The sequence below is a fragment of the Pleurodeles waltl genome, chromosome 6 (genome assembly GCF_031143425.1).
Source record: "Pleurodeles waltl isolate 20211129_DDA chromosome 6, aPleWal1.hap1.20221129, whole genome shotgun sequence".
NCBI classification, from domain to species: domain Eukaryota; kingdom Metazoa; phylum Chordata; class Amphibia; order Caudata; family Salamandridae; genus Pleurodeles; species Pleurodeles waltl.
This window is the reverse complement of record NC_090445.1, coordinates 1316773851-1316790633: the sequence shown is the minus strand read 5'-3', so window position 1 is coordinate 1316790633 and position 16783 is coordinate 1316773851. Positions and strand designations below refer to the sequence as shown.

General features: G+C 40.8%; 1 protein-coding gene across 8 annotated transcripts in view; it reads right to left on the bottom strand.

Moving 5' to 3' along the window:
* LDB3 (LIM domain binding 3) overlaps positions 1-16783 on the bottom strand; it is a 508962-nt gene that overhangs the window by 229093 nt on the left and 263086 nt on the right. For 3 of the 8 annotated variants that reach the window (XM_069240602.1, XM_069240604.1, XM_069240607.1), the window contains exons 4-5: positions 12099-12121; positions 7936-8139 (exon numbers count right to left, since the gene is read on the bottom strand). The exons of the other annotated variants lie outside the window; for them this stretch is intronic. In XM_069240602.1, coding sequence (XP_069096703.1) covers positions 7936-8139; positions 12099-12121 — 227 coding nt within the window. The remainder of the gene's footprint in view (positions 1-7935; positions 8140-12098; positions 12122-16783) is intronic. 8 annotated transcript variants of the gene reach the window in all.

Sequence of the window (16783 nt, the reverse complement as noted above, 5' to 3'; positions counted from 1 at the left end):
ATGTTACTGTGTGTCTATAGTAACCATGTAAATTCCAAATTCCTTGGATAACAGGCATGAGCCCAGTTCAGAAGTGTTAGTGCATTTTTACTGGAACATGGTAGCATAAATATAGTAATTAGTGAAGTAAATGTCCTCGTAATGACTCATGTGTTAATGACTGGTGAAGTTTTATTCTTACAAAGTGCATTTACAAATACTGAAAAATGGCACTTAACATCTCAAGAACTAATCTCGAGAAGATATCGATCCACCATACTGAGGAAACACACCACTGCTCCCACCACTACCCAACCTAGCTGAAACAGGCAAAATACAGACTTACTAAATACATCATCAGCAACTGAGTCAACAACGACTTGATCGCCATATGAGAACTTGAATGAATTCTTGCTCCTTGACGAACAGGAACAACTAAATTGCATGCCACTATGGAAATTCAGTTTTACGGACCTCATATATAACAGAGATCTAAAATTAGAAAGCACAATATCCAAAGTGATACTAGTTTTTAAAGAAACCCCTCATGAAAAAACAGAACACTATACCAGAAGCTTCCCCTAAAAAAACAACTTAAGAGAAAATACATAAATCCGCTGTCTTCAACTTTTCTCCCTAAGAAACATAAAAAATACTGTCAACCACCTGAATCCAGTCACTACAGGCCCTTACACATCACAGCACAGCTGCAGGAGGGAAAGCATCACAGGATCAGAACTGCGCTTTGATAAAAGCCATGGCATTTAGTGTGGGGAATAAAAGAAAGATTGAAATGAAATAAACGTCAGAAATCCCATGCCAACATTTTGAATGAGTGGAAACAAATGAGGTGGAAAATCAACAGATCAATAAGCCAAAAGTACAATGAAGTGCTTGGGACAAGGAAGCCAAAAAACAACCAAAAAAGACAGGTATAGAAATAAGTCATCATGTGACCAGAAATCAGGTCATTAAACATACAATATGGCATGAAAGACGTAGAAAATCCTGAACCTAAATCGAGACACATTGCCACTCTCACATAGCAAAAGTTGAACTCTGATGATGGACAATCAAAGTCACCAACAAGGAAGCAACAAAACCATATGATACAAACAAAAAGAGTGACTTAGGTCCACAAACAAATGAAACAGGAAAGCAGGATATGTGCACACCTGTAGGATCTCACCTCCTCACCTCATAACATTTATGCAGGAACTAAAACTTAAAAATGCAGAACTATGATGCAAGATATTCAAAGTACAGCAGACATTTCCCATAGTTCAACATGACAGCTACTGGAAACAAATTCAATCATAATGAGAGCACCAACATACGCAGAGGGGACAAAGAAACCATTAACAGATCAACATCAATAAGATACACAAAATAAACCCACCGAAACAGAGACTCAAAAGCTCCACAGAGCTCTACAAGCCACAAATCAAGCAATCCAGAAGGAGGTAACCTATCAAAATAGTATACTAGAATGGAAGTACAGCTAAAAACACCACCACAGCAGAGTATTATATAAACGTTTCAGTCAGAAGCACGTAATAGCCTGGAAAAAATAACAAATCAGAAATCACAAATTTGAAACTGTCACTGGAATTTACAACCATAGTAAATGACTCAGCAATGATAAAGTGTCCAGATGGTGCAAGACATTTTGCCATCAACAACATCTCTAAAACACTAAGCAAGGTAGGAAAAACATTTCTTATAAATAAGGTATATAAATGGCCTGCAACCCTTCTGGAGAAGGTAATGTCAAAAAGCCTAGGACCAAGAGACAACTATATCCTCATGGGCACAGGCAATTAAAATCTAATAGAGTATATTCAGGAGTCAAATTCACATACCAATCCTTGGACTGAGAGCAGAATAAAAATTGGTCTATATATTGAGGAAACACTGGGGGAACTTATCTCAAAACAAAACAGTAAACTGCCACCAGGGCAATCACCATGAAGAATCTCCCTACGAAAGTAAGTTGGGTAAAAAAAGACCTAAATGCACTAGAGGAAATGAACTCAGAGGAAAAGTTTCAATCATTTGAAACTTCGTAAGTGTCTCAACCCAGAAGCAGTTCAAATAAACAAATAGAGAAAGTCTTCAGGATACTAAAAACGAAATTTGAACCACAAGTACACCAAAAGAGCCTAAAAGTCCACTCATTCACCCACAAAAGGAACTAAAAAATGTAAACACACAACCCAGGACTGGGTAGACATTGGCCACATTATGGTGTGACATCACATTGCTCAACAACTCCACGTTAAGTTTGGTACATGTTTATGCCTAACAGAAGACAATTGAAGGTTTCTTGAATCTCCGCATCGTAACAAAAGCTAATATCCCAACCTGCCAAGTCAAAAGCAAACATCTTGATATGTGGAGATTTCAACTGTACAATGGGATAATTACAGAATATAAGTCTGATTTAGGGATCTCATGCATACTATACCACTTCCCACAAAAAGATGCAAGTGTTACCCAACTACAAAACATCTGCACCAATGACGGCTTGATTTCAGCTCATAACCACTATGAAATTAACAATGCCAAACTCCCAAAATTCAATGCCTGTGGGACACAAACCATATTCGATTATATCCTCATAAGGATGGAGGACTGATACAAATTCAAACACATAAGGCTAAAATGGAGAGTAGAAAACGATCCCAAAACTCCACTGCTTGCCATTTTATTAATAGGCCTGCAGTGACTTCAATTAAATGTTGTGTATAAAAAAAGATGATAGGCCTGGGGCAGAATAAGTCAGCTCGGTCCTGTGTTCACTGGCTTTTCAGAGATGGGAAGGAAATCTTATAACTTCTTTACAAGTTGGTTCACCTGTTTATATTAGCAGCTACGCTTCCGTTTGCATTGCTAAATACTCATGTATCATAGATTTTATGTGAAAAACCCTCAGACTAAATGGAAATACAAAGGCACTTTTCAAGGTGTGCCGAAAGAAACATCTGTTAAAGAGTGGGGTCCTTGAAAGGCAGTAATAATGTCTAACTAACCCAACAAGGACAACATACCTAACAATTGTAGAGAGACACACATGAACCAAACAGTGTCTGGTGAGTCCGCTGACAAGTAAGGTGTGAAATGGTACCCAACCCTAGAAGTAAAAACAATAGCAAAGCAAAATGCCACAGAAACTTTGGAAACCCTATCAAATCTGATAGTTAAAATCGGCCAACAAAATGAGTGGATAACTTGCTAATTCCTTTAGGCCAAAATACTTTGCCAAAACTTAAGAAGATTCAGGAAAGAATCGTATACATAGCCCCTCATTACGTCCTTGGCAGTCTTCAGACCACCAGGGCCACGGTGGAGGTCTGACCACCGCCAAAGCCGTGGTCCAACTGCTTTGGTGGCAGTCAGACTGCCACAGTATGACCGTGGCGGTTGGGCCACATTTGGACAGTCAGTACTGCCAGTTTTACTCCACTGGAGGGACTGGTGGTACTGGCCGTCCTAACCCACCAGCACAGCGATGCATGCGGAGTCGCCCTGGGGATTACGACCCCTCTTTCTGCCAACTTTTGCTTGTCGGTCAGACCGCCATGTAAAAGCTGGTGGAGAAGGGGTGGAGGAGCCCCTATGGACAGCCCTGTTGCGCTTTTCACTGTCTGCATTGAAAAGCGCAACAGCTGCTGTTGCACCCTACGCACCGCAACATTGCTGCCGGCTCAATTATGAGCCAGTGTCAATGTTGTGGGTTGTTCCTCACTGGACCAGCGGGCGGAAACACCGTTTCCACCCCTCGACCCAGCGGGAACTTGTAATGGGGCCCGCTGGAAGTCGGCCGCTCTGGCAGCAACCTGACCACGGGAGCTTGTCAGGCAGCCTTTTCCGCCCACCAAACTTGTAATGACCCCCATAATGTGGTTCGATGACCTGTCTGCACACAGATTGATTCGGAAGAAATCAGGAGGGTGAGAAGCAGCTATAAAAACGAATCCAAAAAAAGGGGAAAGTGTTCAGCAATAAGTGGCTAGACTTAGAAAAAGCAGCATTTAAGAAAGATCTACAGACCATTTGAAGAACAATCAGGGGAGGGCTCATCACCAAAAGAAATACTCTAGTAACAAATGTCACAGAAGATGCATGGACAAGCATCTTCACAGCAGTCTTTGGGACCAACAACCAATTGTATCTGCCAGATAGAAACAGGACTCCCGAACCTTCTAATTGAACAAACAACCCAGAAATGAAAAATACAATTAGAACACTATATGAAGACACCTTCATGGATGATTAAATAATGGAAGAAACCAAAGTCCTGCCGAAGACAAACGCACCTGGGACATAAATTATACTTTCAGAAGTATTCAAAAACTGCTGAGAACGATGGTCCAAAAACTTTCCAGAAACCTGCGTAGAAGTCTGCATGTCAAATACCTGCCCCCTACTGCCTATGGCTGAACAGCATAATCATCATTCTTTATATGAAAGGCACAAAGATGAACTAAAAACATCAGCCTCATAGACACTAACTACAAAAGCTTCCCTGTGATGGCACTCAGAGTCCTTAAATATTGCATTGGAAAGGAAAACACCCTAAATTGGATACAAGGGGGATTCAGAAATGTCTGTCCACCATAGATCAAGTATTCAGTTTTAACTACATAATCCATAAATTCATTACTGTCAAAAAGGTGCCATCCTATGTTGCATACATAGACTTCACATTAGTCTTTGACCTGGTACTAAGGCACAGGCTCTGGGAAACCCGCTTAACATGGGAATGGATGTAGCACTACTGTCCCTGATAAAAAACGTCTGTACACAAATATTAAATCCCAATTAAGGCTCACTCTGAAAGGACTTTTAACTGAAAAAAGTCACCTGGTAGAAATCTGATAGAAATGGCTTTGAGAGAACATTTTGATATGAGCCACAATTTGGGCTTTGCTATTAGACTGGAAAAATAAAAAAAATGCCTTTGACTAGTCCCGATTCTTTGCACCACCACCACAAATGCCATCTAAATGCTCATGCTGAAAAAGCATAAAAAGCATAACCAAGATCATAAGCAAACAGTTTTAGTGACAAAACTGAAAGCTCTGGAGCCTTTTCATCCAACAGACCAAGTAGGGTGATTTGAAGCTGTTCAGCAGTTACACCATGCCTCTACAAACTACTGAAAAGATAAGCTTTTGGCCTAGCTGTAACCCCTCGCTTTTACTAAAAAAAACAAAGAAATCTAGCTTCCAACAGTAATCTTGGGAATCTGGAGCTTCACTTGTAAACCCTAGACTTTGAGAATCAGTTCCTTGGAACATCCACGAGAAAAACACATTTTATTTAATGCATTTTACAATTGTATTTGTTTTTTTATTTTATGTATTGTTTGTACATATTGCTGTAATTCTAAAAATATTTTAATTAGTAATTTCTTTCTGAGTTAAGTTTTGTATACTCTGTCCAAAGTAAAATGCTACACCTGAATAGAAATTATGATATTTTATATTTTAAACAGAGATCATTACTTTTTACATTATTTTGAGCACTACTCCCAAATCGTATAGACTGCTGCAGACTTATTGAATATAATAATTTACATTTAAACGTGGATCTTAAATAATTAATACATTTCCCGAAAAAATACTGTTACTAAGAGTCCAATCCAGTGTATTTATTTGTAAAAAAATAGTTAATTGATTGTTTTCAATCTACTGAACGTTGGGGAAGAACAACACAGAATGGCATACGACACAATGCAAGCAGCATTAGAGGCATCAACACAGTGCGAGATAATGCCTAGCTGGCCATGAAAATTCGGAACGCTCTGCCGTTGCAACTTTTCACCATTTTAGCAACTAAATTTGGGACAGTGTAGACTATTATTTGGGTAATTATCTCTTAGGAGAACTAACTTCTGGCATCTCTGCTCTACTCTTTGAACAATTCCTCCTCCCATTACTTTCTCCTATTAACTCAGTCTCATGGTAATTCCAAACTAAAAAGAAATGGACCACCCCCTAAATTATTTATTACCTAGTATCAGAACAGGTGTTTACAAACTTATCCTATACACCAAATGATTGAGGGTTGTGATCCTTCGAATTTAAAATGTTATCCCTCCACACGAAGACCTACCATCCTCATGGTCTCACAAGAACACCAGGACGATTCACATTCAAGTCCATCCATCTGTATCCAGGACCAGGCAGCACAGAATCCACTCCAGCCTACACTGTAGCATACAGAACTTCCTTGTCCTTAATAGTTTTGTTTTAGACTTCCTAAAATAGAATCAGTTTTGACCCTCATCGTCAACCACATGTATTCTGTGTAAACTCTGTTCTTTGTAAAGCACTATGACACCCATGCGAGTAGTGTCTGCACTCTATAAAACCCTCAATAAATAAATAAAAATAAACCTCTTGAAAACTACAAATGCCAAGAACTAATCCTGTTATAATGTAGTACCTAAATAGGATCTGAGATCCCACTGTTGTATGGAAGAATTTGTAAATGGCAGTACAGACTAGAAGGGCAGATTTGCAAGGGCCTCATATCTGTTAGGGTTTAGGGTTGTTCAGAAAGTGGTCAAGTAGTGTCCGCTTATGCCAACCACAAGAAAATCAGTCACATGAATCATTACGCTGAACAAATTAAAATCATGTTCTATTACAGAAACACTTCAAAACCTGTTGCCAAAAACCACATTTTTCTAAAAAGCATAAACACACACCACAAGTCTAATTCATTAATACTCCTGTTATAGTCCTACAGAAGTATTTCAATTAAGTTTTTATGCTTTCATTTTATGAAGTAGGAAGAGATTTGTATATATCTCTACTATCCTACTATTCTTCCAATTTGATTAACATTCTTGTTTTACATCCTTTTCTGAAGACAATGTCCATACATTTTGTTGGGGCAAATGATAACATTTTTAAAGGAAAACAGAACACTCCTTTCTAAAGTGGTAAACTGTGATTCAACCACAAGAAAGCGACATGTGTATTAAAACTGATTCTGAATAGCTGGTAAGGTAATAATCATGGCTATAGTTATGCCTGCTATTTGTATAAGCAGTCTGCATGAAATCCCAATGGACAGTAAGCATTACATTATTTTCATTAATTGTCCAAAAGACACAATAGATCCCTATAAACCTACAAGGACACTAGGGTTTGGATCGTAATGCACCACACATCAAGCATGCCTTCCTCGGAGGGAAACCTTTTCCTGGACTGCAGCACTAAACTTGACCCTGTTGGAATTCCAGCAAATTTAAAATCACCAGCTTTTCAGATGTGCGTGGTATCATTGTTCCTGAGAATGACTTTTCTTTTAATTTGACACATTAGAGTCTGCTGCTTAGCTCTAAGATTCTATTAAGATAACTTGTACTTTACAAACAAGTGGTGTGTATAAAAAGAATGGTAGGCCTGCGGCTGAGTCAGACCACTCAGTACTTGATTCACATGCTTTTAGAGATGGAAAGGAATTATTCGTACTTCTTTACAAACGGGTTCACCTGTTTATATCAGCAGCAACGCATTCATTTGCACTGCTAAATACTTAGGTACTGCAAATTGTAGGTGAAGCATCCTCAAATGAAATGGAAATAACAAGGCACTTTTCAAGCTGTGCCAAAAGAAATATTTGTTAGAAAGGTGGAACCGACGAAATGCAGTAATACAGGATAACTAACCTCCAAAAGGGTAAAAATAAGGTTTTAAAATGCATGAATTACACACAGACATTTAGTGAGATGGAACTAGCTACGGAAAGGGAGCTTCAAGGCTGGAAGGCTTCAGTGGGCAGCTTCTAGGGCTTCCTGTGCATGTAAATACATAGAATTGATAAACATACTATCTTTCTCTGACAGCTAGGTTGTACATAGGGATGTAACCATAATAACCATTAATGAACTGCCAATGATCATGCACGGAACAGATTACACAGATAACAGAATCTTACCTGGACATGTCACTGCCCCTGGCCTGTGCCTGGCCAGCAATGGCGTCCATGATAGCATCCTGGGAGTACATGCTGATGGGTGTGTTATACTGAGCGTGAATGATAGTGGCCTTGCCGCCGGGGCCTTTTACCTCGATGGGTTTGTGGGTAGAAGTGGCAGAATCTTTGAGGACACTGGCATTAAAACGCTCCACGTACTCATTGCTGGCATAATTGAAGTGAGGTTACAAGAAAGGGTGCAGGGGGAGAAGAAAGGACACAGAGGTGACAACTAAATGGAATAAAAAGTGGATAATAGTGCAACCAATACATCACAGTTTAGGAAATCCCCATCAAATTCACTGCAAAACAAACATGCATTTGCATTTCCCAAAACACCAAGATTGGTAGGGATGGAAGCTATCCTATCAACTTAAAGAATGTAATTATCTATTTTTTAACCATAATTAATCTATTTCTCCTTTTCAATTTAAATTTATTTTGCTATACAGTGCAACCCTTATTTATGTGTGGTAAACCCTGGGCTTTTATATAGATATATCTCTCTCTATGATAGGGCTGCTTGGATTACAATAATAAAAATAATCGCCTTTCATTTACGAGTTTGGAAATATTATTGCTCAGAACAGAATTCTTTGGTTGAAGTACATTACTTAGGACTATGAATCACTGGGACACTAACACTAATGCATTTGGTAAGTGATTCAAATCAATTTACTGAGAGGGAACTGGGTGCAGGAGGCATAATTAACGCCATTCATATGTTAACCACTGCTATTTATTCAGTGACAAATGGGCCAAATCACTCAATTTCAGATATTGAGATACTATTTAGAGCAGTGAGGTAGAAACAAAAGGCTCAATTCATGAAAAATGTAGTAAAGATGCACCCATGGATCTACATCAATGTGCAGTTCTACCACTTTTGGTATTCACCACTATTCCAGATGGTATTCCTGGAAATATGTGCCCTGTACATGTTTAATGGCTCACTATTGGAAATGTCAGATTACGTTTCCCTGGAGTCCTATTCCAATTCTGAGGAGTTCTATATAGCAGCGAAGTTTACAGAGGAGAAATTGAGCTTCTATGCAAAAGCACTTTTTTTTTACTCCACAGAGAACACATTTCTCCCCATTTAGCAAGCCTTTCCCTTACACCTCCATCTAATCTGGGGGAGAACTAGCTCCCTTCCCATTTTCGAAGGGGAGTAAGTAACCAATCATTTCCAAGGTGGGAAAGGGGTGGACTGAAGTTTGGGAACATCTATGAAAATATTTATATGTAAGCGTTCCAAAACTTTCAAGTCAAACCATGCCTTACAACATACATTTCCCAACCCTTGAGTGCGGTTTACAAGAGTTGTAGAGATGTCCTTACTCCTTAACCTAGTTACATCCACCACGGATCCCATTTGGAAATCCAAGCTTAAAATAGTTAAATCCAGTCAAGAACTTACTTTTACTACTGAATTCACCTTAGTGAACCAGACCTCTAGTATCATTTATTCAACTACAAGTAATGACATACAAACTTTAGTGACTTTTAGTGAGGCATGATTCAATGTCTTTTAGCATACCTATAAATGATGCTGACATTAGTCTATGTGAAATGTCAGCATTAGTACTGTGTGCATACAGGCAGAATAATACAGCAGTCAATGGACCATTCACTGTACGTACACTCCTGAAAACATTATTGTGGTGAAACATTAAGGCTTCTTTATTAATTGCAACATTTCCATGGGGTTTGGTAATCTTCCTTAAATGCCTTCTGCTTTCAACGTCCTTCACACTCCACCAAATGGGTTAGCTAATTGGTTGCATGGTTTTGTTCTGTATTCTGGTGGCTCTGGTAGCTTGAAGTGAGCTTTGCTTTAGTGTTCAACATCTGTCAGTGAGAAATGCAGTGACTTGGGGAACAATTAGTAAAGCCGTGATAGAACAACACACCACCTGTCGCATGCAGGACATAGGAAACAAAACTCAGGCAGAGGCATGCATGCAATCACTCTTTACGCGCATGAACTGTAAGCTTCTTCAGCCAAAACAAACGTAGAAGAGATGTGAGTAGTCTGCTATGGTAAACAGCACACTACACTGTTATTTATTTTTTAACTATATTTTCTTTAAGCAGGCTTCTAAAACTGCTCAAATTAAACATACGGGAAACCTGGGCAGATAGCAAAGGAGTTCACCACCATGTGTGTTACTAAAAACAATAATTGGTCTACCACTATATACTGTGCTCTCACGATCCATACAATACATGTCCTTGCTAAAAAAGATCCTTCCATGTAGCAACAAGGAACAGCTGTCCTTCATTTAACATTCACTTGCCTTATACCCATGACTTCCTCAACTAGCTGATTAATTCCTCAAGGATAAAGGATCATGACCCAAAGTCAAGTATCCTACCCAGCTCACAATCATTACCTCAGCAGGATAGTCAGATCCTAACTGGTATTTACTTATTAAACACCTTACTCTATTCTGCACCCCCTTTTTAAATTTACTTCACCAAGCCACTATTGCCTTCCTTCAAAACAGCATATTGGCATCTGTTGGATGCTACTAGAATGAAGTCAGTGGGGCCTACCTTAGCATCTAGGATAAAGTGTGTTATATGTTAAATATCTGATTTTTGGTTTTCACCTTATAGAATCAAAAAAACTAAGACTACTTACTTGAAATGGTATATTGTAATTAGCCCTGAGTCAGAATTCAATATTAAGCTGATGGGGGTGCTCTTTCAAGTTTAGCCCCCTTATTTAACAATAATCATTACACTTTACCAGGAACAAAACAGGTAGGTAACGTTTCTTGCTGTGTCTGTTAAGCATACCCATCCAATCCAAAAATGTTTTTTTTTAACCAAGGACTTTAGAAATAAAACATACATATCTATTTGATATTCAAGTTTATTATGATAAAAAAATAGATGATTTGTGATAGGGAGAAATTCATTAGTCATTCCTAATCAAATAAATACATGCAAGATTCATGCTGATCCACAATGTGGCAATTTGACATTTTTCAATTACTAGTTTCTAGATCATCCCCTATATATATTTTTTTTTAAAACAGCAACGGTGAGGCTTTTTTCCTTTCACTTTCTATTTTGCCACTCTATAACGCAGGAGGGTCTCAGCTTTGCACCACGGGACACATACAATATATTGCAAAGTGATGTCACAAGTATCTGCTTCAAATGTAATTGTATGACTAGGTCTCTATGATTAAACTAGAGACTTTTAGCTGCCGAAGGTATATACCCATTTTCTCCCAAAAGACGTGTTCTTTAGGTTGAGGTAAATAAATCTCCCTATTTAGGAGATTTTAAAGATTGGGTCACAGCTGGTCTGATCCCAAGATCTTACGTTGAACATAAAGGAGGACAAAACTCGTATAAGAAATAATGAATAACTGAAAAACAGGGACTAACATTTAGAAAGGATGGACTTCACTGAAATGCTAAAGAAAGACTTGGGTGAAAGGCAAATAGAGTGTATGCAAATCAAAATATGATGTAACCAGAAAGCAGCGTGGAGAGCTGAGGAAGGAACTGGACTACATAGAAATACAAGTTTGCCAAAAGTGCCTTCAAAATAATAACCTCATTTAATATAGCCTAATCTCATATGTGCACAATAATTGAACAATGGTATGGATGCCAGAAAGATGTAGAGAGGGAAAGCATTAACAATCCTGCTTTGCCTTTTCATACGTATGGCCTTCTGATCTCACATATCATAAAACCAATAACAGAAGCATAAATAAATAGAGGTCCTTGAGCCCCTTCCTGTAACTTTCTGGCACTTTAACTTATTGTTTTTTCCAGGCCCCCAGCAGACGTTTCAAATGTTATGGGTGATATAAGAAGTCAGCCCTGTGAGTCAAAAGGATGCTACTTCCAATACCAGTGGCATGGGAGTGAATCAACATCCTTAAAAATGCATCCTGTAAAGGCAGTCCTACATAAAAAATCTAAAATAAATTGACACCACGGGCAGTGCTAGATTGAAGTATGTGTAAGTGGCATTGTCAGTAACGGCACAAGTACTGCATTAAACTGAACATTCTTTTATCCAGATAGGAGAGTCCATGCTTGCACACAACAAAATATCAGAGCACATGGCATTGCACACTGCATTGGATACTAACGTTGCTGGCGTGTTCGCTATGACCTAGAGTGAGAGAATAGAGAAAACACAGACAATGAGGAGGTGAAGACTTTGGGCATTAACCTTGGTTGACACTCCTTCTTATACGGTCTTCTACACAAATGAGAAAAACACAACAGGATGTCTCAAAACAAAAATAAATGTTGAAACAAACAGCCGTTGCAGATCACCCAACAGAACTGTTCTTCTATAATTCGTCTCCTAACATCATCATCATCAATTGATTTTTGAATAGTGCAACACACTCCAAATGGCATCTGAGTGCAGAATCTGGATTAAAGAGTAACCAAAAAGCTAGGCAAATATGTTGTTATCAGTTTTCTAAACGCTGACACATTCCCGACCCAATACATTGAGGATACTTCCCACAACTGCAAAGAGTCTGTCCTAATCTAAATGAGACTACCTTAACCGGCTGAGTTCCTTACTTGCTGCAAAACATGGACGGTGCAAACTGCTTAGGGGAACATAAGAGGACAAAGCCACATAAATAGCAGCAAGGAAACATGTGATGGTGTAAAATAATCTGTTGTGGAAGCCAACCTTTGCCCTCCTACTCATCAGAGTGCTAAAATGAGCCGAATAGCTTCAATTGCAGAATAATAAAAAACTGGTGCTAAGAAGCTAAACCAGTGAGCTATCATAGCAGATTACCGGGTTACGGCTGTCATACTTTACAGTTACCATTATTATAGAACCATTCCATTTGGGCATTGAAGGCATTCCCACCTGGACGAACTGTAGAAAAGGACGAGCAGATTTTAGAATTTCACTAGAAACTCAGTAATTTGTAGCATTTCAAATCCAATTAACACACCTCATCTCAGAATAATACTCCAATTCAGACGTCAGTTTGCAAATTTAAATGATGCTAAGAATGTTATTATTAATTTTAATCAGCACTTGGCAAACATCTATTTTAACTATTCAGCTTTCTCTTTGTAAGTTAAAATCTATTCGACCAAATGCTAATTTCTAAAATTGTGGCCACAGTATGGCTGAACATCGATTACAAGCGAAAACTTTGTATACACCACCAAAGTGGCTCATGTCCTTGATTACATCACACAATCCCAACAGAATCAAGTCATGACACTCAATCGCTGTGGCAACGACATAGCCTTTTACCCTCCTAACTTTGTGGTAAAATGTTCCAACCTCTATGATTAATTTTCCAAATGATGTAAATTCAATAACTTTTACTATCGCACACTCAAAATATCAGTCTGTTTAGCATCGTTTTTAGGAAAATAAATAAACTAAGGGTCTTGTTAAAATCATACCAAATTTTATAAATATACTTCCATAATCAAGTCACAACAGTTTATCTTAATTCTATGTCAGGATCGGAGGCTTGGATTCTTTCTTCACTCTTCATTTCAACAGCAGCCATTTGAAGCAAACAAACTCTAGGGAAAGCGATATAACAACAACCAATCAAATCACAGTCTACAAAATTTAGTCCCACGACTCTGTCCATGTGCCCTCTTTCTTCGGTGCTCCAGCAGCCTTCAGTTAAGTCTCCTTGTTTCTTATAACTGTACTCGTGACATGCTAGGCTCAGTGTATTTATTGCGGTTAATATGTCGCAAGTGTGTTTGAACTGATAACCTTTTTTCCATATCAGCGTTGACCGTGGAAGAAACTTTCAGTTCTCCTCACGTGGCTTACAGTATTCAGGGCCTCAGAGGTGCGGTTTCTACTGCCAGCCACTAGAGGGTGCCCTCAGATCACAGAGACTCCATCAGCATTACTGTAGAGTGTCTCAGTGTGTCGCAGAGCCTTGGCCAACATTGCCCTATCGTAGCCTGGAGTGCTGATGCCCCTCTGGGTTCGTAAGTACTGTTAGTTCCCCCAGGGCATATTTTGACTGCCGAGTGCAACGCAGTGACCGATACGCCTGTCGGGGGTAGGTCTGTCGACCCCCAGGGCCTCATTCAAGGCAGAAGGCTGGTCTCTTCCTCTCGCTTTCCAGTGCAATTTGCTTATTCTGGGCATTACAATATTAGATCTTTGTATTTTTAATCTCTCCTGCCTTGACTTGATTTGTGCACCCAGCTTTTGAGCTGCTTGCTCCCTGTGCCCACGTTGTGCAGCTCAGGGTCTCGCATGGACCTGCCCAGGCTACCTCTTAAACCCCTATGAATTTTCTAGAGTATGTGTGTGGTCCCCTTCTCTGAGTCCCTGACTCTCCCAAACAAGATTCATGCTAGGTATCCTAGCTTTCCATTGCTTCCTGACATGGAGGACACAGAGGCCAGTTACTATGAAGAGGAGGCCACCACTTTCATGCCTCTTGATGCGGAGTTCTGTGAGGTGGCAATGCCTCCATACAACATGCAGTCTCCCTAGCTCTAGCTTAATTGGAGGAGAAATTGGATCGGCTAACTCAGGTCCACAAACAGGGGCCACTGGCACTGCCTGACTAATCGCACTGCCCACCCAGCGGCTAAGTGCCCTTTGGAGTAGGGCGTTGATAAGGACGAATTTGAGCATCTTAAGATTGCCTTCTTCGAATTGCAGCCTGGAACCAGAGCCCAAAGACGTGTCCCCCAAGTCCCCATCTCCTCAGGATGGTGACGGTTCCCAAAGTGATTCAGATGGCGAACCCGGCCCTTCTCAGCCTTGGTGCCCTTCCTCCAGGGAGGTGTCTCAGGCCCCACAAGACAGTTTGGTGGCTGATATGCTTGACTCAGAGGTCTTGATACACCCACGTTCTTCCATGTGCTACCCTAGCGAGAAGGTGGCAACTTTTGTTGCAGGTCATTTGAGGAACCCGCTCCATAAAGAACTGTGTGCCCGTCTTTAGGCAGATTGTCCCTGTCATTCCCTTGAGGGCAAGGGGGCTCAAACGCCAGACAATGACGAGGACCCTAAGAAGGGCATTGACCGCTGATGGCGGTCATGCCTGGATAAACTCTTAGACGTCATGGGACCCCCTTACAAAAAGTCTGGACATGGTTGAGGAGGCCAAACTCTTAGGCGCTCTAATTCAACCCAAAGTTCTTTCTGGATGGCCTCAACATGCAGTTATCCTCTTGGGGAACGCCAACTGCTCCTTGTCAGCCAAGAGAAGACGGTCAAGCTGGACCCAAAACTGGGTGACCTGGCATTCTCTGAGGTGGCACATGGGGCATTGTTTGAAGACCCCTTTATTAAGGAGTTGTTAAAGTTTGTGCAAACATTCACTTTGCTTGACAAGGCACATGCTTCGATCAGGAAGATTTTTTCGTCCAAGATCCCACCCGCTTCAGAGGTTTCTACCCCTCGCGTTGTTTTCAACAAGCCTGAGGAGGCAGAGGTAGCGGTTGTGGTCATCCCCAGTGATCTTCCAAGGTAAGGACTCTCCCTTCTTCCCGTCTAACGATCGGAGGTCGGTTGGAAAGGTTTGAGACAACTGGAGGGAGCTGACGTTTGATGCCTGGGTTCTTCAGACTGACGAGGGTTATCGCCTGGAGTTGTGGGAACCCCAGTTCAGGATATCACCACTAGTCCACTGATGTTTTCGAAGACATTAGCCTCTTTGATTGACCAGGAGATTTCGGAGCTCCTCAACAAAGGTGGTGTCGCTTTAGCTACCCTTCACCCAAACAGCCTTGTCAGCAATTTACTCCTGGTTGAGAAGAGAAATTGGGGTCAACGTTCCGAGATCAACCTCAAAGACTTTATCACCACTTCGGGATGGAGGATATCCATCTTCTGCGTGACCTTCTGCGTCCAGGGGACTGGCTAGTTCGGCTAGCTCCCAAGGATGCTTACCTCACAATACTGGCCTTCCAGCCTCATCGCAGGATTCTGCAAATTCATCTGGAACTATCAAGTCTTTGAATTTCAGACACTTCCTTTGGTCTGTTCTCTGCTCCATGGTGTTTTACAAGGTCCTCAAGCTTGTAGTGGAGTTTCCTCTAAGGTAGGGGAATCTGCATGATCGTCTATTTGGACGACATCCTTATAGTGGATCAGTGCCCTCGAACCCTGCTGCAATATCTTCAGATTGCGGCGGACTTAATGGAAAAATTGGGCTTCATGACCAATGAAAAGAAGTCTTTGCTCAACCAGCAGCAGATGACTACCTTGCTCGGCTTTGTGATAGATTTCAAATCCTCCACTCTCAGCCTTCCGGCCAAGAAGATGACGAAGATACGGCACGAGGTGTGCAAGACATTGACGCGTTCTCAGACTTCTCTCAGTAATTTGGCCAAGCTGGTGGGCCTGCTTGCATCCTCTATCCAGGCAATATTTCCAGGCCTTCTGCATTACATGGCTTTGCAACGCATAAAGGCAAGCCATTTACGGGTAGGTCTGTCCTACGCCGCGCAGGTCCCATTCACTGACAAAGTCAGGGAAGAGATGAGATGGTGGCTGGACCACATGGAGGCCTGGAATGGCAGGGCCATTTTTGGCTCCAGTCCCGACTTGGTGATCGAATCAGGCACCAGTTTTTCCAGTTGGGGGGGCCAGTTGTGGAGGTGTTTCCACAAGAGGAAAGTGGTCGTCCGACGAAAGGTCACTTCACATAAATTGCCTGGAATTGTTGGCAGGGTCCTTTGCGGTCTGCTGTTGGATGAAGGACAGAATCAAGTGTTCGGTCCTACTGAAGATAGACAACCTGTCAGCGGTTCGCTATATCAACTTTTTGAGGGGCACTTGGTCCAAGTCACTTGT